Source organism: Quercus lobata, chromosome 7 (assembly GCF_001633185.2).
Source record: "Quercus lobata isolate SW786 chromosome 7, ValleyOak3.0 Primary Assembly, whole genome shotgun sequence".
Lineage (NCBI taxonomy): Eukaryota > Viridiplantae > Streptophyta > Magnoliopsida > Fagales > Fagaceae > Quercus > Quercus lobata.
Window position 1 is genome coordinate 13,957,496 of NC_044910.1, and position 21,813 is coordinate 13,979,308.

At 36.3% G+C, this 21,813-nt stretch overlaps 1 protein-coding gene across 1 annotated transcript; it reads left to right on the forward strand.

Annotated features, from left to right (window-relative positions):
* Window positions 1-17,984: 17,984 nt before the first annotated feature.
* LOC115951637 ((13S,14R)-1,13-dihydroxy-N-methylcanadine 13-O-acetyltransferase AT1-like) lies at window positions 17,985-19,181 on the forward strand. Its single transcript, XM_031068803.1, has 2 exons — window positions 17,985-18,408; window positions 18,652-19,181. The coding sequence occupies exons 1-2, from the start codon at window positions 17,985-17,987 to the stop codon at window positions 19,179-19,181; spliced, it is 954 nt and encodes a 317-aa protein (XP_030924663.1).
* Window positions 19,182-21,813: the final 2,632 nt, after the last annotated feature.

Here is a 21,813-nt window from a genome sequence, read left to right on the forward strand (position 1 = left end):
CTCGCGACTAACTCGCGAGTGGTGACTTGCCAAAATGAAGCACACATGTGAAGCACGCAGGAAGATAAAGAATTAGGCCAGCTAGATCACTATAGGATAAAAAGTACAGTCTGGCCTAGGCTAGTAACTAGCGACTGGAACTTGCAACTCATCCCAGTCACGAAGTGACTCGCCAGTGCACCCTGTTTTGCTGAAAAATAACTTTTCACATTCCATCTCATACCCTACTATAAATACCCTTATTCCCATGAAATGTAGAGAGTTTCGAGAGAGAATTTTGAGAGAGAAACCCTAGAGAAAAACAAGATTGATTTATCCACAATCTTATACATTTGATTTTCCAAATTCCTCTACTCTCACCCTCTCCATTGTCATACCCATGAAAGGATCATAAACCAAATCCTTACCTCACCAAATTCAGAGTAGTGAGGAGGTTCTTGATGTTTGGGAAGTAGTTCAAGAGAGAACCAATTCATATTGTTTGATTCAATGAGCTAATTGCGGGATCTAGAAAGTTAGAGAAGACACGGTTCGGCGTAACCTTGTTGGAGCAAGAAGCTTAGAGGGTTTAGGTGCATTGGGTAGATTAGGCTTGGAAGGTCTATTGCTATTCATGTATCCCAACTTTTTTTCTAGTGGATCATATACCACATGGAGGGCGGCGAAGTGGTTTTTCACCGAGTTTTTTAGTTTCCTCTTTGATAACACGTGCCGGTATTATCTTGTGTTTGCATCTCTCTTTGCCTTACTCTTAGCTTTTAATTTCTGTTGGTTGTGATTAATTAATGGCTTAGAGTAGTTTGGTAATTTGGGTATTGCATATATATCATATTCTGCACATATATTGTTCAAATATAAGCTTATATTGGAAAATTTGTATTTGGGGGTCAAGTGTTTTATACACTAAGTGAGTTTTCAATTGGTATCAGAGCAGGTACACATTGTCGAATTTCTATATCCTTAGTGTGATCCTTAACCCCTAGGATGGATTGATCTCAATCCCTTAATGCACCTCCCTTCTTTGATGGGAGTAATTATGCATTTTGGAAAGTGCGTATGTGTGCATTTTTGTGCTCCATTAATGAGAGTGTGTGGGATGCTGTAGAAATTGGTTGGGCAAGGCTAGAGGCTACCAAATCCACTTGGGATAAGACAGCTCTCACAGCAGCTAATGCTAATAGCAAAGCACTTAATGTTATATTTTGTGGTGTCTCACTGGATGAATTTCACAAGATTTCTCATGTGTCAATTGCCAAGGAGGCATGGCAAATTTTGGAAACTACCTACAAAGGCACCAAGAAGGTGAAGGATACCAAGCTTCAAATGCTTACCACTCGGTTTGAAGAATTGAAGATGTGCGAAGATGAATCATTCAACTCTTTCTATGGAAAGTTGAACGAAGTGGTAATCAGGAAATTGAACTTGGGTGAGAAGATGGAAGACTCCAAAATAGTAAGAAAGATCCTTAGATCATTGCCGGAGAGCTTCCAAGCCAAGGTGACCGCCATTGAGGAGAGCAAGGATCTTGATGAGATAAAGGTCCAAGAACTTATCAACTCTCTTCAAACATATGAGCTCACTCTACCATCTTAAAGGAAGAGCAAATCCCTTGCTCTTAAGATGATCAATGAGAGAATTAAAGCTCAAGATTCCTCGGAAGAGGATGATGTTGAAAAAGAGGTGGCATTCCTTGCAAAGAACTTTCACAAGTTCTTGAAGTTCAAAAAGGATGGGAAGTCGTTTGAGAAAAGAAAATTCTCCAATTTCAAGAAAGACAAGAAGGACTTCAAAAGGAAGGATTCCAAAGAATCTTCCCCTTCTCAAGGAATCACTTGTTATGAGTGCAACAGGCATGGTCATTTGAAGAAAGAATGCCTTACCTATTTGAAGGGAAAGGGTAGAGCTCTTGCTACAACCCTTAGTGATTCAAATAGCTCAAACTCCGATTCTAAAGAAAGCTGTGATGGGGAAGGAAACTACTCCGCTTTCATGGCCATAGCACCTGTAGATTTTTCGAAAGATTTAAGTACTCTAAAGGAAGAGCTTGGTGAGCATACTGAAGTGAAATCTATTGGTGTTGGAGATGAATCCCATGATGATGATGAAGAGTGCGTTTATGAAAGAACAAACAGATTGTAAGAATCCTATAGTGCACTTCTTGAAAAGAGTGGAGAATATACAAGAGTGGCTAAGGCAGCCATTAGAAAGATGAAGAAAGTTGAAGAGAACTATAAAAGCGTCCTCACACAGTACAAAGAGACCAAGTGTGAAGCTGAAGGGTTAAATGAAGAACTAAACAATGCCTATTCCAAGATAAAGTTTCTTGAGCTTGAGGTTGTTCAAGCAAATGCCAAAGTGGAGCGTGTTGCTTCCAAGAAACTTGATGAAGTGCTTGCCTATCAAAAGCCCTCTTCAGATAGAAGTGGCTTAGGGTATACCGGAGAAGGTATCTCAAACTCTAAAGTGTCAAAGGAAATGAAGTTTGTCAAGGCTAAAGAAGCATCAACTCCTCTTGTTGAAAATGTAAAATATGAAAAGAAGCCAAATGTGGTGAATCAAATGGTGTTGACGAAGTTTCCCAAGCCAATTATGGCTAAGCCCAAGGCAAGAGGAAAGTCTCTTCCTAAGAGACAAAGAGGTCCACAAACACAACACTATTGCCATCATTGTGGAATCCAAGGGCACACTAGACCAAATTGATACAAGCTCCAAGCATTGAAGACTACAGATCTTCAAAATCCAAGAAGACAAGGAAAAGGCCATGGGAAACCCAAGCAACCAAAAGAGCAAGAAGGAGAACCCATTATGAGTGATGTGATGAAGATGATTGACACCATCACCTCATGTTTGGCCAACTTCACCTTAAAGTTTGAGAATCATGACTCAAGTACCCAATCCTCAAAGGATATCACCCCAAACGCATGTGTCGTAAAGGTGAAGAATGGTACTCATGTATAAGCATTATAACATGTCCATGCATTAATTCTTTCTATATAATGTGACATTGTTGTTTCCTTGTTTGTTTTACATTCTAGCATATTTTTAATTGTTTTTGATGTTTGAAAGCTTTGATTGTTTGTTGTTTTTGATCATTCTTTCCTTTGCTTTGTGTAAAAAATCCAAAAACACATAAAAAGTATAAAATCCAAAAAGTTTGATCGGTAGTGTTGTGCATTGTCACATGCATGTTTAGCCTTGTACCTCTATACTAATGGCTTTGTGCATTAATGAGTTTAGCTTGTTCTCTACGCACTTGTATCTTTGTGAGAAATATCTTGACATCTATGTGATTGTTGTAAATAGATCTTCGAACTTGTCATGAATGATTAATCAATAGTTTTGTTGATCTTGAGACATGCGTAGACTTGTGCCTATATGTCTTCCCACTCATTTTTTTTAAAAGCTCAACCAATGTCAAATCTCGAAAAAATATAATGAGCTGAAAAAGCCGTCGCACAAACTAGTATTTGACTAGGAAAAAGGGAAAGCGACATGTATTTACAAATGTATGGTGCCAAAAGCCAAAGACTTACTCATCAAATTAAAATATCTAAAATTTCAGGCATCAATCTCAAAAAGAGATGTAAAGATCAAAATGATCAAATGTTATCAAAAGAAAAGAAGCAAACTGAAAAGCTTCTAACTCAATGTATGTTCATTTCTACAATTGAGATAGGTCACTCTACTTAGTGCTAGTTTTGTATGACTTGGTTGAATCGATCATTGAAGTTTCACATTAGACGAAGGACTATCTCATAATTGAAACCCACCCACATCACACATGTCGATGTTCAATGAATGCCTTATTCATTTGTGTGATTGTACTTGATTAAAATGTGATGTACATGCTCAAACATCTATTGATCAAACTCAAAAAAAATTTTGAGTGTTTTAGTTGTTTTTGGAAAGTATTTTGATTTGAAAAGTTTCAAAAAATCCAAAAATTTGTAACTCTGCATTTTTGCAACTCAATCACGACTCACTCGCGAGTGGTCTACTCAAGTCTCGAAAAAAACTTAGAAAAATTTTCAAATTTTTCAGAAAAATTGATTTTTTAGTTTTTCCAACCCGAGGCATTCACGACTTACTCATGAGTGGTTGGCAAGTGTAAGTCCCAATCGCGAAATAGACTTAGAAATTTTTTCAAAATCTAGGTTTAAGGGTTTTTGGCGACTCACTTGGCAACTCATTCGCGAGTCAGTTAAGTCACAAAAAACGTGTGTTTTGCAAAAATAAGGTTAAAAGTCAGTTCAAAACTTTTCACTTTTCCTCGCATCACGTGTTTGTCACTTAGTCTTCTCCGTCTCTCCCTCTCTCAAAACCACCATTTTCATTCCAAAAACCTCCATTGTTCTCATCAATCTTCACTCCAAATCCAAGAAAATGTATGGTTTTTCACTCCTTTTTACTTTATTTCAAGTTTAAAGCATTCTATTTCATGGATTTGTTGTTTTTGTTGAGATATTGAAATATTGTTGAAGAACATGGGTTTTTGTAGTTTTTGATGAAATTGATATATGGGTTTTGTTGAGAATGATGGTATAATGCTTGTTTTTCATGTTTTTGTTAAGATTATTACATGCACATGCATTATACTATGTTTTGTGTTGTGGTGTGCATACCTTTTTATTGATAAAATGTCTATTTAGATGTTTTTGTGTGTAATTTTGGACTTCGTCGAGTACAAAATTTAGGAATAATCATGTTTCCATGTTTGGAACAACTAATGGTTATGTGTTTCACACTTTGCCCCTTGCATGATTTCATGCCTCTTATATGCACACTTTTCCATGTGATGCACACACACAAAATTTTTGACATGTTGTATGTCTAATGCCATGATTATATCATGCTTTGATGTTTAGCATCTTCACATGTCATTTTTTTTTTAATTGCTCTTTAAATTTCAGTTTTTAGGGTTTAATTCGTAGCTTTTGTTTTTGGTACTAATTTGTGTCTAACCGAGTTTGTTGCCATTCATTGTGTTCTGTTTTTGTAGTCTTTGCTGCCATGATTTGTAGATAGCTCCACAAAAAACTGTTGCTCAATGTGATGACAAGAGAAAGTGCTATGATGGCAGTTTGTTTCACTTCCCTCAACATTTTGAGAGATATGCCCTTTAATTCAAAACAGCTCCAATCATTCAGGAGAGACAAGTGTATCTTAATGATCTTAAGGATTCCTTCATTCCTAGTTGTTTTAAAGGACGGGGCTGGGATAAACTTCTTGGCGAATTCCCCATGATTTGTGATCCTTTGATCAGAGAGTTTTACGCTAATGCATCACTTAAAGAGGAACACATAGAGTGCTGGGTTAGAGGTCATGAGTTCACTCTTGACATTAAAGACATTGACGCTATGTTTGAATTTGAAGAACAAAATCATGAAGGGTTCACTCCATTCAAGGATAGAATGATATCTCTAGAATTTGTGCAACTTTGCCTTGGTGGCTATAGGGAAGGAAGAAGCCTCAACACAACCTCCTTTTCCTCGAACTTGAGATGCCTAGCATATATCATGATGTTCAACTTGTATCTGATCAAGAAGTTGTCAACCATCAACAATGTTAGAGCCATATTCCTCATGGAGCTTCGTGAGAACACCTACATTAACATTAGTGCACACTTGTACAACATCATTGTAGAGTCCACAAAGACGACCTCAAGATCAAAGCTTGTTGTCCTAAATTTTATAATGAGGATTCTTCATAACAAAGGTGTGGAGACTCCACAACACATAGGCCTAATGACTCCAACTCCTCCCATCGACTCTCAATCAATCCTAAGAAGTAGGATTCGAATTCCTGGAGATGAACATGCTGAAGAGACTGAAGAAGCACCTCCTGCTGATACAGAGATCAAAGTGGAAGGACAACAACATCTTCTAACACATGGTGGTGGTCGACGTAGGAGAGGAGCATCATCTTCATCTTTAGTTCCTCCCGATGCTTTTTAGATTATACTTGAGAGGATTGATGGTCTTTAGGATGCAGCAGATGAGCATTCCAACAAACTTGTAGCTATCCAGAACCAAATCAATGTGTTGGCAGCTAAGTTTGACAGCTTTACTCACCAGCCTTAGCCCTTTGGCCATTCTGGTCAAAAAGGGGCAGTAGTATGGTAGCTCTTGAGGGGGAGCTTATATTGAGGAGGAGTAAACAGCATTGGTTGCTAGTTGGTTTTTAGCTTATGGATGTTATGGTTTATGGTTTTTATAGTTTTTATTATGGTTTTCATAGCACTTTGTTTTAGTACTCTATGGCTTTAGTATTTTGTTTTTAAAATACTTGGATACTTTGTGTTATGGATACTTGGATATTTTAGTTATTTAGACTATGCTTTTAGGCGGTAGAGAGGTTTTACGCCGAGGGTTTCGATTTCCTCTTCGATAACATATCGAGTGTTGTCCTTGTGTTTGCTTCTCTCTTCCCTTAATCTTCTCCATTTAATTTATGTTGTGAATGTGAATTTATTTGGTTTAGATTGTTTATCAATTTTGTATTAAGCTTATGTTCATTTTCCGCACATTAATTATTTAATATTAAACTTGAATTGGTAATTTGTAAATTAGGGGTCTAAACATTCAAGGTGTTTTATACACTTATTGAACTTTCATGCTCATCTCGAACTTGGCCTGCATGAGTTTTGAGAAGCTATGAGCAAGTTCATCCTTAGTTGACCCAAAGATGATATCATCAACATATACTTGAGCAACTATCAACTCGCCATCTTCCCTCTTTATAAGGAGAGTTTGATTTGCTTTTCCTCTAGTGAACCCATGTGACACCAAGTATTGTGTGAGTCGATCATACCAAGCTCTAAGGGCTTGCTTTAACCCATAAAATGCCTTCTTGAGGTATAGCACATGATTCGAAAAGTGTGGATCAATGAATCCTTTTGGTTGAGCCACATAGACATCTTCTTTAAGCAGCCCATTCAAGAATGCAGTCTTCACGTCCATTTGATAGAGCTTAAACCTCAAGTGACATGCCAAGGCTAGGAGAATTCTGATGGAATCCATACGGGCTACCGGAGCAAATGTCTCATCATAGTCTACTCCTTCCATTTGTGAGTATCCTTGAGCTACAAGACGAGCCTTGTTGCGGATCACATTACCCTCCTCATCAATTTTATTGCAGAATATTCACTTTGTGCCAATAATGTGCTCACCCTCTGATCTAGGTACCAAAGTCGAGACATCATTTCTCTGAAACCGAAGCAGTTCATCATGCATAGCTTCAACCTAGCTTTCATCCTGAAGAGCTTCCTCAACTTTAGTGGGTTTAACCCGCGACAAGTAACAAGCATAAGACACAAAGTTAGCAACACATTTATCAATTGTACGCTTCCTTAGTGTAAGTTCATTCATGTTTCCCACAATGACTTCAGGAGGATGATTCAATTTGATCCTAGAAGAAGGTCCTTTATCTTCATGGGTTTCAAAATCAGGTGAAGTAGATAAGTCTGCTGAATCTTCTACAACACTTGGAGTATCTGGAGTACTAGGAGATGGAGGCTCTTGTTCAACAATTTCTTGAACTTCCCTGGGCTCAAGAGGAAGAATCTCTTTGGGGATTTCTTCACCAAATTTCTCAGAACCGGAATTTGAAGATTCATCAATAACAACATTTACTATTCCATTACCTTCATGGTTCTTTTGTTGTATGCCCGATAAGCCTTGCTTGTAGAGGAGTATCTTAGAAATATTCCTTCATCACTTCGGTAGTCAAATTTTTCCACATTCTCTCTATCCTTGAGAATGAAACGAGTACTTCCAAAGATTCTGAAATTTGGCTTCCTTCCCTTCCCTAACTCATATGGAGTCTTCTTGGTACAGAGTCTAAAATACACCCTATTAACCGTATGACAAGCAGTGTTGACGGCTTTTCCCCACAAGTTTCTAGCCACATCCTTGTTGTGTAACATGGCTCTAGCCATCTCTTAAATAATCCTATTCTTCCTTTCTACTACATCATTTTGTTGAGGAGTAATAGGAGCAGAGAATTCTTGAGATATTCCTGATCTTGTACTAAAGGACTCCATATATGAGGAGAAAATGGGCAAATGCCCTTTTCTCCCAAACTAAGCAGCGTTTTGCCCCCTTTTCCAAACTAATTAGGGAAATGCCCCTCTTTTGTAACTCGATTTGAGATAAATCGAGTTTTAAAAAAAAAAAAATTTCTAAAACCCTATAGCAACGTTTTTAAGGACCTATAGTGACGTTTTAAGGACATATAGTGGCGTTTTTTAACTTGACCTATATGAAATCGAGTTATAGGCAATTTTTAAAATTTTTTTTTACCTATAACTTGATTTCATAGAAGTCGAGTTACAAAATGCCACTATAGGTCCTGAAAACGTCACTATAGGTCCTGAAAACGTCACTATAGGCTCCTTAAAAACGCCGCTATAATGCCTAACTTGATTTATCACAAATCGAGTTTCAAAAGAGGGGCATTTCCCTAATTAGCTTAGGAAAGGGGGCAAAGAGCTGCTATTTTTGCCCGAAAAGGGCATTTGGCAATTTTTTCCCCATATATGAGTTCTCAAATTTTTTACCATGATCACATCAAATTCAATCAATCTTTAGGCTCTTTTCATTCTGCAATATGGTGCACAAAGCTTCAATGTGCTCAAGAGCATCAGACTTGGATTGTAGAAGAATGACCCAAGTGTACCTAGTGAAGTCGTCTACCACAACCATGATATATCTCTTTCCACCAAGAGACTTGGTTCTGGTTGGACCCATGAGATCCAGGTGTAGTAACTCCAATGGTCTGGATGTAGCAAATGTCTGAGTGCCTGGATGTTTAGCTTTTGTCTGCTTCCCAAGCTGACATGGTCCACACACCATATTTCTCACTCTACTGAGCTTTGGTATCCCCAAAACTAACTCATGCTTAGATACAATTGAAAGATGTTTGAAACTATCATGTCCCATCCTTTGATGCCATAGATCTTCATTTGGTAAACGAATGCTATTGCACACAATTTCAGCATCAAGAACCAAGCCATAATAGTTGTCTAGAGTGCGAACACCACTTATAAGCTTCTTTCTAGACTTATCCATGACAAGGCATTTTCCCTTTGAGAATAATACCATGAAGTCTTGATCACATATCTGACTTATGCTCAATAGGTTTACTCTCAAACCTTCTACATATAGAACATTTACAATGTCTGGCAGTCCAGGTAGAGATATGATTCCCTTTCCTTTAATCTGTGACTTGCTCCCATCACCAAAAGTGACATTACCACCTTTCTTAGACTCGAAAACCTTGAAGAGAGATCGGTCTCCAGTCATGTGTCTTGAGCAATCGCTGTCAAGGTACCACAAACACGTGTCCATAACCTTAAATGCGGACTTCATCATGAAGCACACTTCGTGCTTAGATGACAGATCAGTGGGAATGGTGTTTTCTCTCATCTGCCTTTAATGAATTAAAACTTTAACTTTCACTCTTCTCAAACAAACTCCTTTGCACATTTTCATTCTAAGACAGTCTAGTTTCTTCTTTGTCAAACTGAGATCTTTTCCAATAGTCATCATAATAGAATTCAAATAACTTTTAGACTTGCATTTTCTGATACACTCAAACAAGTAGAGATTAGAAAAATAAGATGTATTTGAAAACAAAGATCTCTTCAAGCCAGTTGCAACCATAACAATAGGGATCAATGGATCACACAGCAAAGATTATAACCTAATCAGAGTGTGCTTGCTCTGATACCACTTGATAGGCTAAGAATGTATTGACCCCTTGTGATATATTAATTGATTAATTAGCCAAGTTTATTAATTAATCAAATTAACATGCAAGATGCGTAGTAGCATAAACAAATCACCAATTATCTAAAATATGCAGTAGAAAATAAATTGACACGGTGATTTGATTATGAATTAGGAAAACCTACACAGCAAAAACCCCACAGGATGATTTTAAAGTCACCACTCCCGAAAATCTACTATTATCAAAACAAGCAGTTACAAGTAAAGGAATCCCAGTACCTTATACTACCCTATAGTTGAACCCTTACCCCAATACCTAATTGGACTTGTTCTGTAATGACAATCTCCCATTTTCAATGCACGGCTCCCAATACGTGACTAACCAATTGTGTGGATCCTAGTACGTGACTTGATCACCAACTAGAGAAGAATGTTGGCTGCAAAGTTCTTCTGTTCATCACACGATGAAGATCATGAAGTTGCTTGGTCACAAAACCCTATAGCGTACAAACACAACAGTTTCTTCAAGAGAAAGAAGAACTAGGACAAACTAGGTTTCTGGTCATACTTTTCTTCACACTTGTGGAATTGTGCTCTTGTGCAACTGTGTGTAACCTTTTACGGCTCTCAAAATAATCCTTATATATGTTTAGGGTTGTGAGAAAAGAAAACTCAAACATACATTCACGGATTGGATGAAAATTTGAACTTCATAAATCTCAACAGATACCCTATCTGTCAAGCCTCGGGCTGAAACAGCTTTTTTAAACCTTGATAGATACTAGCTGTCGAAATAACTATCGAGCTTTAAAATCCAACATTTCTTCACTTGATTTTTGGATAGATTTGCATGGTTTTAGCACTTGAACTTGAAAATTTATTTCTTGAAGCATTAAACACATCCTAGATCTACCCAATTACAAGTAAAGTGCTTTTTGTCAAAGGATTAGCCAATTACATAAAATAGTGACATATGTTCCTAATATTGAATCACATATGTCCTAACACACACTAAACAAGTTTAACCAATTTTTATATTTCAAAAAAGAGTTAAGACAATTTAGTGATCATACATTAACACATGTATTTTTTGTGATAGCCAAATCACATTGTACCTGCATGTGTATTAAGAGTAGCAAAGAATACTGCGTGTTATGTGTGAAAAACATCGCAAAATTGCATAAGTGTCTACATGTTATGACGATTTGAGATATGAGAATATCACTTAAACTCACACACAATCATAACTGTTTGATGGGGACTATTACCTTCGAGGTACATTCTATAACTTCCACATCTCCTAGAAGACATGCTTGCAATCATATATAAAGCATTTTATTCTTTTTGCTTTTATTTTTCTTTGCATATTATTTCTTTTATAAAGCATATCATGCATGGGCATATAAGAGAGAGAAAAGAAATACCCAATGATATTAAGCTTTTGACATTGCACTTTTGTTATGCTCAAGCATACAAATGTCCTTTCATGATTGGCGGGCAACAATGGTAAGATGGTTATTTATGCATTTCTCTTAGGATTTTCCAGTCCTTCCCGTCAAAAAGAGTGATACGAGTGTTAAGTACAAGAGATAATTTAATCTTACTCATCACAAACACGAGCCACAAAACTCAATTGCTTAGTTGTGCATAGAAATGCTTATCTAAGTTACAAAAGATACAAAGTTTAGAAAACTTTGTTTCAATGGTCATCCAAGGTACACAAGTACCAATGTACACAAACACACATTGTTTTTGTATTTTTCAATTTTTCCCTTTTTTTTTTATTTTTATGAAAAACAAAATAAAGCAAAACTGAAAAATGAACAAACAAAAACATGTTAAACAAAGTAATACATAAAACTAGACTGACTCAAAACAAGAAAGTAAAACACATAAGTAATGCAAAACGAAAGCAAGAAGGGGAGAGAGATAAAAAGTGACTAAATCATTTCGAGACTTTTTCCTTCCACACCTTGGAAGAACCTTTCCTTTGCGCGAGCCCTTGAACTTGCGGTGAGGGGAAAGAATTGAAACCGTTCAAGTTCGAAAGGAACATAAGAGCTTTGAGAAGATCTTCAAGAGGAGCAAAGGAGGATGGGAACTGATTCTGGTTTCCCGATGAGATCATACCGTTGCTCTGTTGAGTGGCTAACCACTTATAGCAATTTGGTCGAGTAAGTCCAGCTGCTCCACAATGATAAAAGAGATGCTACTTCTTCTGTTTAGGCTTTTGGGCATTACCTTTCTTAGCCTTAGGGTTTTTATTCTCTTTCTTAACAAGTTTAAAGGGTGCTCCTAAGATAGATTTACCTTTGTTTGTGTTCTCACTAGTTAAAATAGTTTTGACATCATTGTTCTCAGAAATAACATTATTAGTAGGAGAGACAAAAACAGGAGTACTAGTAGAAGCAATACTAGGAGAAGAGAAATCATACCCTAAACCGATTTTATCAGAAGCAGATTTCTGTAGACTGAGCATTTCATCAAACTTTGCACTTGAAGCCCTCTCTAGCTAAGCTCTAACTTGGAACAACTTTGCCTCAAGCTTTTTAGTCTTTTCCACCAAGAAGTTGTTCTCAAATCACAGTGCTCCAATGGTCTGATTGGCTTCATTAAACTTTGTGGAAAGCTCTTCTTGATCAAGTTCCAAATCACTCAACTTCTTGGTAGCCAGCCTATAAAGTTTCTCATGCTTCTCAAAAACTTTATACAACTTTTCATAGGTTGTATGAATATCATCTTGATCTTCCATTTTCTCGAACTTAGAGTCCACCAAGTCCTCTTCATCATCCATGTCACGCCCCAAACCCTAAAGGGTCCAAAGCATGAGAAACACGTCTCAGAGTACCTGTAGATTTTTTTTTCCTTCCTTTTTAACAATTCAATCCACAAAAATCACATCAAGTACCAACATCAAGAATTATTATAATAATTCCATTGAATATACTCTCAAAGTAAATCAGAGCTCTAAGCAAAAATTACAAGGACCATTGGCCACAAAAGAATAGAGGTCTAAATAATTAATTATATATCATTAGCTTGTCCCATTAGTGGAAATAACGTCACAACCACTATAATATACAAAAGAATGAGTCAAGTCTATTCTAAGATGTACACCATCTAATATACCCATTACAAAAGTTCAGCCTCCATCAGTAGTTAGTCTAACTACTGTTAGCCACCAAAAAGCTGTCTCAAAAGTTTGTTGCCTACTCTGAAAAGTTTATAAAATAATGGGATAAGACAGAGTCCAGTAAGTAGCATAATTAATAGGGGTGGAGGAAATGCAAGTTTCATAACAATGAACATTTTACAGACATGCTAAAATTTGGGAATTTCCATTTGAATTCTGCAAAATAAATTTCCTTAACATCATGACAAGAATAATAGACATATTGTAGCACCAAGTTTCTCAAAGTAATTATGAAACTACATATTATTCATTGTGAGCCATAAAATATCCAATACCATTTCAAATCCAGAAACCTCACCCAAGGCCACATGACAAGGTTGTCACACCGACGAGTCGTCACAAAGACGAGTTGTCACACAGACAGGTCATCACATAGACGGGATCATCACATAGACAGGGTTGTCACACAAACGGGTCGTCACATAGACGGGATAATCACCAATATCATGGCACAATGACAAAACCATGTTAAAAGCTCACAAGTTAATGTATTTAAAATACACAGTTCACTTCCAAGTAGTTTCATAAAATATTTCAATAACCAAATAGCCATAATATTCTCAAAGTCCTCTAAACTATTTCTTGACATAAATATTTTGCGTAAATTTCCCAAATAATACAAGCTAAGACAAAGCATCTTTAGAATTTGCAAATAATGCAATGAATCCATAAAACGCATTCTCAAAAATTCAATCAAAGATGCTAGTCTTTTCCATGCTAACAAATCATGCAATTCCCCATATGCAATAAAAATATGCACTTTCATATATATTCATATATAGTAGGGTCACAACATAACACTTTTTAGAAAAACATAGTTCCACCATTAATTTTCCAAAATGTGTTTGACCCGAAAACAATGTTTATACAACATGGTTATTTTCCAAAAAAATCCCATTAAAAGCTACTTACCTTGCAACCCGCAAAAAGCTTAGTCCCAAAACTCCAAAGGAGATTAGTTAGAACCTAAACAATACCAAACAAACCTATCACAATAAGCATAAAGTTTGACATTTTATCTAGCTACGAATTATAAATCGCTAGATAAGAAATTAATTAGGCAAGCCTAAGTACTTAACCTCACAAATAATGTATTTCACTTCCAAAGTTTATCAACAATTTCATTTACAAGGCTTAGACTCCAATTTATAATCATATCATTCAAAGCCTTTTCTTTACCATAAGAGATCCCAACACTTTATGAATTTCTTCCTCAACATACATGTCATTTTCAAGAGATCCACAAAACAACAACATATATAACCATATCCACCATTACAAACCCCAAATGTAAATCATCCACTAGCTCCAAATAAACAATAAAAATTAGATTCATCAATTGTTTCACATTAGAAAGTCAAAACCCCCAAATCTTTACTATGGGTAAATCTCAAATGGCTACCATTGTACAAAATCCACAACCATTCACCCAAATAGGTCCACCAAAGCAAAACCCATAAACATTATCACAAGAATATCACTTTCAAAACTTAGATTAGAAAAAACCTCTAGCAAAATATGAAAACCCACAAAAAGTATAAAAGCTCTTACCTTAAATAAGATGAGATGTAGGAGCTTAAGAGGTTTTTATGGAGCTTTTTCGCCAGAAGATAATGGTGGAGGCGGTGGATTGATGCACTGGTGGGAGAGTGAGGGAGTGTGAGAGAGGATTGTGGGTGTTTGAGACAAAATGAAATAGAAAAAGAGAGCAAAGTGAGAAGAGAGGAGAGCCAGCCGGCCAAAGGGGAGAAATTTTGAGAGAAAAAGGAGTGGTAGGGAATTAAGGGGTAGGTGGGTGGGGTTCACGTGAGTCAAAAATCTGACCACCTTTTTTTTTTTTTTTTTTTTTTTTTTTTTTTTTTTTTTTGACTTAGGCTGGGGCGTTACAATCCACATCTTCAACAATCCCCTCAGTAGGATTTACAATGGCAGTGAAGGCATTTAGGATCCCATCATCCTCATTATCGGAGTCATCCTCAAACTTAGTGTCACTCAATGTAGCAGCAAGTGCTTTTCTTTTCCCAATGGTCTTGAGATATGTTGGGCACTCTTATTTCATGTGACCAAAACCTTGACACCCAAAGCACTTTGGTCCTGAGGGAACAGTGTACTGACCGCCATCCCTAGCATCCTTTTTCCCTTTGTCTTGTCTTTTAAACTAAGAAGAACTAGATTGCCAACGGTCCTTGTCAAAGCCCTTCCCATTGGCATTTTTCATGAACTTCTTGAATTGCCTCATGATGTATGACTTCATTTTAGAATCTTCATCATCTGAAGACTCATTCGTGTCACTACTCTTGGACTTCAATGCCATAGGTCTACAGATTACCAACCAGCTCTATCAAAGGAATTTTATCAATATCCTTTGACTCCTCAATTGCAGTGATCTTGGCATGGAATCTCTTGGGTAGAGATCTAAGCACCTTTCTAACAATCTTGGGTTCAGGAATGGTTTCCTCAAGATTAAAGGCTGAGTTCACTATGTCCTTGAGCATGGCATAGAACTCATCAAAAGACTCATCCTCCTCTATCTTGATTTCAGCGAAGTTTGTAGTGAGCCTCTAAAACTTCGAATCCTTGACAGCCTTGGTTCCCTCATAGGTTGTCTAGAGAATGGTCCATGCTTCTTTTGCAGTTTTAGTGAAGGATATCTTTTTGAACTCCTTATTAGTCACTGCACTGAACAAAACATTCAATGCCCTATTGTTGAAGTTTTCTGCCTTGATCTTAGCATCATCGACCGGCGCTTCCTTTGGCTTAATCCAACCAATCTCTACAGCTTGCCACACCTTCTCATCTAAAGACTGTAAGAAAGCTCTCATGCGTATTTTCTAGTATGCATAGTTAGTGCCATCAAATAAATGAGGTATAATAAGAAATTGTCCTCTATCCATGACAAACAGGGGTCAATGGATCTCACAACAAAGATTAAAACCTAATCAGAGTGTGCTTGCTCTGATACCACTTGACAGGCCAAGAATGTATTGACCTCTTGTGATAAATTAACCAATTAATTTAGTTAAGTGAATTAATTAAGTTAATTAACATGCAAATCGTGTGGTAACACAAACAAATCACCAAATAACTAAATATGCAGCGGAAATTAAATGACATGATGATTTGTTTACGAATGGGGAAAACCAACACGGCAAAAATCTCACCGAATGATTTTAAGGTCATCACTCCCGAGAATCCACTATTATCACAACAAGCCGTTACAAGTAAAGGAATCTCAATACGTTATACCAACCTACAGTTGAACCCTTATCCCAATACCCAATTGGACTTGTTTTGTAGTGACTATCTCTCCTTGTAATGCATGGCTCCCAATACGTGACTAACCAATAAATGCGCAGATCCCGATATGCGACTTAATCACCAACTTGAGAAAGATGTTGGTTGCAAAATTCTTTATTTCATCACACGATGAAGATCTAGAAGCTCCTTGATCACAAAACCCAACGGTGTACAAACGCAACTGCTTCTTCAAGAGAAATATGAACTAAAGCAAATTCTGTCACCGGTCACAATTTGCATGAACAAAACTTTGCTTCACACTCATGCAACCTTTGACAGCCCTTAAAATTGAATGCTCGAAAATGTGTTAAAAACACAAGAGCTATTTAGACCCTCAAATTAAAGTTACGGCTCGATAGATTTTACTTTAACTTAATACTAAGTGCAGAATAAAGTAAATGCAAGTGGATAAACAAACAAGCTACTCTAACCCATAATCATTATAACGCAACAGTAAAATGAAAGGTAAAAAAGTAGGGAAGAATAATGCAAACACAAGATAACACACCGATGTGTTATCGAAGAGGAAACCAAAGAACTCAGCGAAAAATTTCTCCGCCGCCCTCCAAGCGGTAATCAATCCACTAGACAATCAATTGGGATACATGGGTTAATAAGAAACCCTCAAAGCCTAATCTACCCGATGCACCTAAGCCCTCCAAGCTCCTACTCCAACAAGGCTTCTCAGAACCATGTCTTGTCTAGCTTTCTAGATCCCGCAATACGCCCAATTGCATCCGCCAAAGTCTGGCTTCTTCCAATGCTGCCTAGCATCACCAAAACCTCACTTAACACTCTAAAAGGGTGTGATAAGTGTTTGGGCTATCAACCTCTTAATGGTATGGAAATTAAGAAGTAGGAGTTGAGGAAAATCCACAAGCAATTGTGTAGAGAAATGTGGGTATAACAATCTCTAACTCTCAAGATTTGTGGGTAGGGTTTTCTCTCAAAAGCACTCCTCAACATCTGTGGGTATGTGGCTATAAATAGTGAAGGCACAGAAAGTGTGTATCAGAAATGACTGTCTGGTAAAACAAAATGTTTCGCGGGTACGTCTCGCGGGAAAGCCTTACCCGCGAGATACTTGCGAAAACCAATTGTCTCTATCCTGTCCTAACTTTTCGCATTTCAGTCATGTGCAAGTCACATGCATCACTTCGCGGGATACTTAGTCGTAAGCTACCTGCGAAAACAGCTTTAGTCTTCATGCCTTGAGTCTTCACACACTCTCTCTCACACACAACCCTTACAATGAAATCCCACATGAAATACAGGGTAAAAAAGATTGAACATAATTACAATCAAATTTGGCACGAAATTAAAGCCAACAAAACACATAGTTGTAAATTACAACTTTACAAAAATAATCCTTATATATGTTTAGGGTTGTGAGAAAAGAAAGCCTAAACACATACTCACGGAATGGAGTGAAATCAGCTCTGAAAAACTGAATTTCATAAATCTCGATAGATACCCTATCTATCGAGAAGCTGTCGAACATCAGGCTTTAGCAGCCTTTTAAACCTCGATAGATACTAGCTATCGAAATAATTGTCGAGTTTTAAAATCCAGCATTTCTTTACTTGTTTCTTGGACAGACTTGTATGGTTTTAACACTTGAACTTGAAATCTTGTTCCTTGAAACATTAAACACATCTTAGATTTACCCAATTACAAGTAAAGTACGTTTTGTCAAAGGATTAGCTAATTATATAAAATATTGACATATATTCCTAACATGATTCACATATATCCTAACACAAATAATGCCTTCGGTGTATATTTCTTCTATCTGCTTCTACAATAAGAATGATGCTTACTCAAAATTCAGCAGTGAAACTGCCAAATCTAGTGTGCTGAAGAAATCATTGTCCGATGTCTTAAAGTGCTACTACCCTTTAACTGGCTGCGTTAAAGACAATCTTATTGTAGACTGCAACGATGAAGGCATCTTGTATCTCGAAGCCCAAGTCAAGTGCCAGCTTTCAGATATTGTTGCTGATCCAAATCTTGCAAAGTTGAAGAAATTTCTTCCATGTGATATTGATGGCGCACACCATTTAGCGTTTGCTGCTCAAGTCAACTACTTCACTTGTGGTGGTATTGCCATTGGTGCATGCATTTCCCGCAAGATTGCTGATGGCTCATCCTTTAGCACATTTGTGAAAAATTGGGTAGCCACATCTAGAGGTGAGTGTGAGATATATTCACAATTTCAATCATCCATTCTCTTCCCACCTATAACTTCTTTATCTGGAATTGGTTCAAAAGCTATTATGACAAAATAGAAGCTTGTATTAAAGAGATTTGTGTTTAGTTCTGCTTCAATTGAGGCACTTAAAGCAAAATATGTAGAAAGCTCAAGCTTAGAATACCCGGTATACCCCAGCCGTGTTGAGGCCTTGTTGGCTTTTATATGGAGTTGATATGTAGTTGCCACTGATCGACTGAAGTCTAAGATTGAAAGGCTCCACATAATTCTTCATGCAGTGAATTTGAGGACGAGAATGGATCCCCCATTATCTGACTATTCTTTTGGAAATTTATTCCAAGTCACAATAGCCATCGTGTCTAAAGAAACCAGCCGGGAAGATTGTTATGGCATTGTGGTCAAGTTGAGAGATGCAAAAGGAAAAATTGACAAGGATTACGTGAAAAAACTACAAGGTAGTGAACACCTGGATATCCTCAAAGAGCTGAGTGGAAAAATCATGACACAAGATAATGTTGTATTAAATTTCACTGCATTGTGCGGGTTTCCTTTATATGACGTTGACTTTGGGTGGGGAGAGCCTTTTTTGGTTGGTTGGGTTAGTTTACCTTTCAAGAATCTAATGACATTTTCAGACGCCAAACTTGGGGATGGAATAGAGGCATGGATAAACTTGAACGAGGAAGATATGGCCAAATTTGAATGTGACAAGGAGCTCCTTGCATATGCTACTACGTCTTTCAGGCTTTAATGTTAAAGAGCTCCTAGTAGCTAGAACATGATTTCAAAGTTTCTTCATTAAGCGGATTCGTTAGCTAAAATAAAGGATTCTTTAAGTATAAAATGGTAAGAAGGGAGAACAGTTGTCACAACCCTTGCTACTTGACAACAATAATGTCAACTTCTGCTTTAAATCAACTAATTAGTCAGTATTTATGTTGGTGTTTTTGCAGCTGGCAGTATTGTCAGCTCTTGATTTCTTTTTATACTGCTGGTTCTCCAGTTTCTTAAATAAAATTTCTTCTTATATACAAAAAAAAAAAAAAAAAAAAAAATCTTCTTACATTTATGTCTTCTTGTTAAATGCAAATTGTGTGTTAACTTGACATTGGGAAAATAAAGCAAAACTACTACTTGTAAAACCAGAAGAACAAATTAAGCGGACCTCAAACAAGTATGATAGCTCCACTCATTTCTTATTTGGCCTAGACGTAGTCCTTAGTTCTTAACCCCTGTATAATTTCTTACTCTTAAATTATAAATTGAAGACTAAATCAAAGATTGGGATGATAAGGAAGAAAGGGACTGCGACTGAACGTTTTGACAAAGAACAAGATCATAGGAAGGATAAAGGTATTAAAGCTTCTAAGCAAGAATCAAGTATCTAATGATGATAGCAAGTTAAGCAATCGGCTACATAATCACACTTAATTCTATATTTTAAATTTGAATATTTGCTAATATTTATTTTCTGTATATAAACAAATACTTTGGGAAGGTATTCTATAACTTGAAAGCCCATTTTAAAACCTTGTGTTACTATCAAGAGTTTGCATTTCAACTTTTTGGTATCTTTTAGTTTGTTCCTAACATCTAGGGTTCCAATTCCCTCTTATATTGTAAATATCGAATTATTAAAGAAAAAAAAAAACCTTGTGTTACTTTTCTTTCATGGTGTAAGAGTCTAATAACTCTTGCAATGCCAAGAGTCTTATAGCTTAACTAATAATTGTTGGTGTTTTTAACGGGAATATCGTAGCTCAAATCTCCCTTTCCCTAAAAAATTTATATATATAAAAAATAAGTCTTGCAACAATTTTTCTCACCTTGTGTTGATCAAACAAATCATATTTTGTGGCTTGCCAATTCCTCCCTTATTTGAAAAGTCATAATTTAATCAGTTTTGTGGATGGAACAAAACCATGTCGATCTCAATTTCTCCTTTATTCAAAGGGAAACCTATAACCATAATTAACCCTGAATTATACGCATAACATTAACAAGATCAAGCTTTATCGAGCTGGGTAAGTTCCAAGTGTTTGAGTTGGCTAGTACAGTGATTGAACAAGCTCCTCCTCTCACGATAGCATTATTTTCTATGATCACCTGGTGCCTTTGGCAAAGCAGAAATAGGATCAGAGAAAAGCAACCAACATGGGCTTTGATAGAAGTGGCATTTAAAGCTAAGGAACTACTCAATGAATTCCTTGATGTGCAATGAAAACCTCTTAGAGATGTGCAACCGAGGAGTCTGGTCACAGCAATCAACAACCAGATGCCATCAAAAACTATGTTTGGTCATGTTATTGAAGAGATTTGGATTCTATCAAAGGTTTTTCATAAATACATATAGTTTTAGACATGTAAAAAAGGAGGGCAACCAACTTGCTTATTCCCTTATTAGAAGAGCAATTTTATCTATATATCTTGATTAAAAAGCTAAAAGTTTTTGCCAAGCTCTAAGTGTGCATTTGGGATGCATTTAAATAGCTTAAAACTGCTAGCTTATTACTTATTGCTTCTATTATTTGCCGGTGCCGCAAAGAAGAAGATTTTTTTTTTTTTTTTTTGGCTTAGGTGAGCTTAATTAGTCAACGGCTTGGCACATTGGGGGACCCACTATAACCTTTTGTTTAAAAAGTAAGGTAAAGTTGATTGTTTGTAGGTCTCATGCTCTAGTTTTTGCACAAATGTTAGTTACTTTTTAATTATGTCGGGTTTGACTCAACTCTTTTTGTTAGAGTATTTTTAGTAAAAATAAACAATTAACCTATTATATTGAGTTTTTAACTTTTATATTCAATACTGTTAACAAATGATTTCACCAAAAAGCTATAAATATGTTGTTCTCAAATGGAAGTCCGTTTGTGAATTGTTTATTTTTTATAAATTATTTGCATAATATGAGATAAAAAGTTAAAAGTTAGTATATTTCTAAAAAACTGAAAATTAGACTAAAAGTTAACTTTTATCTACAATACTTTTAACAAATGATTTCATCAAAAGGTTATAGATAAGTTGTTCTCAAATGGAAGTTCGTTTGTGAATTATTTATTTTCAATAGATTATTTGCATAATATGGGACAAAAAACTAAAAGTTAGCATATTTCAAAAAATTGAAAATTTGATTATTGAAATAAAGTTAATACAAAAAGTAATAATAGAACCACAAACAATACTCAAAATAAAAATCTAGTTTATAATCTTTCCGCAAACACACTTAGCAAATTCATGATTTTATTTTTAAATTCAAAATTACATTGGTAATATTTTAACAAATGGTGGAGGGGATTGATTCTTCTCATGGGAAGAACTAGATTTCAAATCCTTACCCCCATTTATTGTACGAAAAAAAATATATATTTTACTGGCTGCATGCAAAG

Bases quoted from the DNA above. Each gene is read 5' to 3' on its own strand.
- LOC115951637 (XM_031068803.1), top strand. From the start codon at position 17,985: ATGCCTTCGGTGTATATTTCTTCTATCTGCTTCTACAATAAGAATGAT. The intron at 18,409-18,651 runs GTGAGTGTGAGA...GTTGATATGTAG, and splicing joins TTGGGTAGCCACATCTAGAG to TTGCCACTGATCGACTGAAG.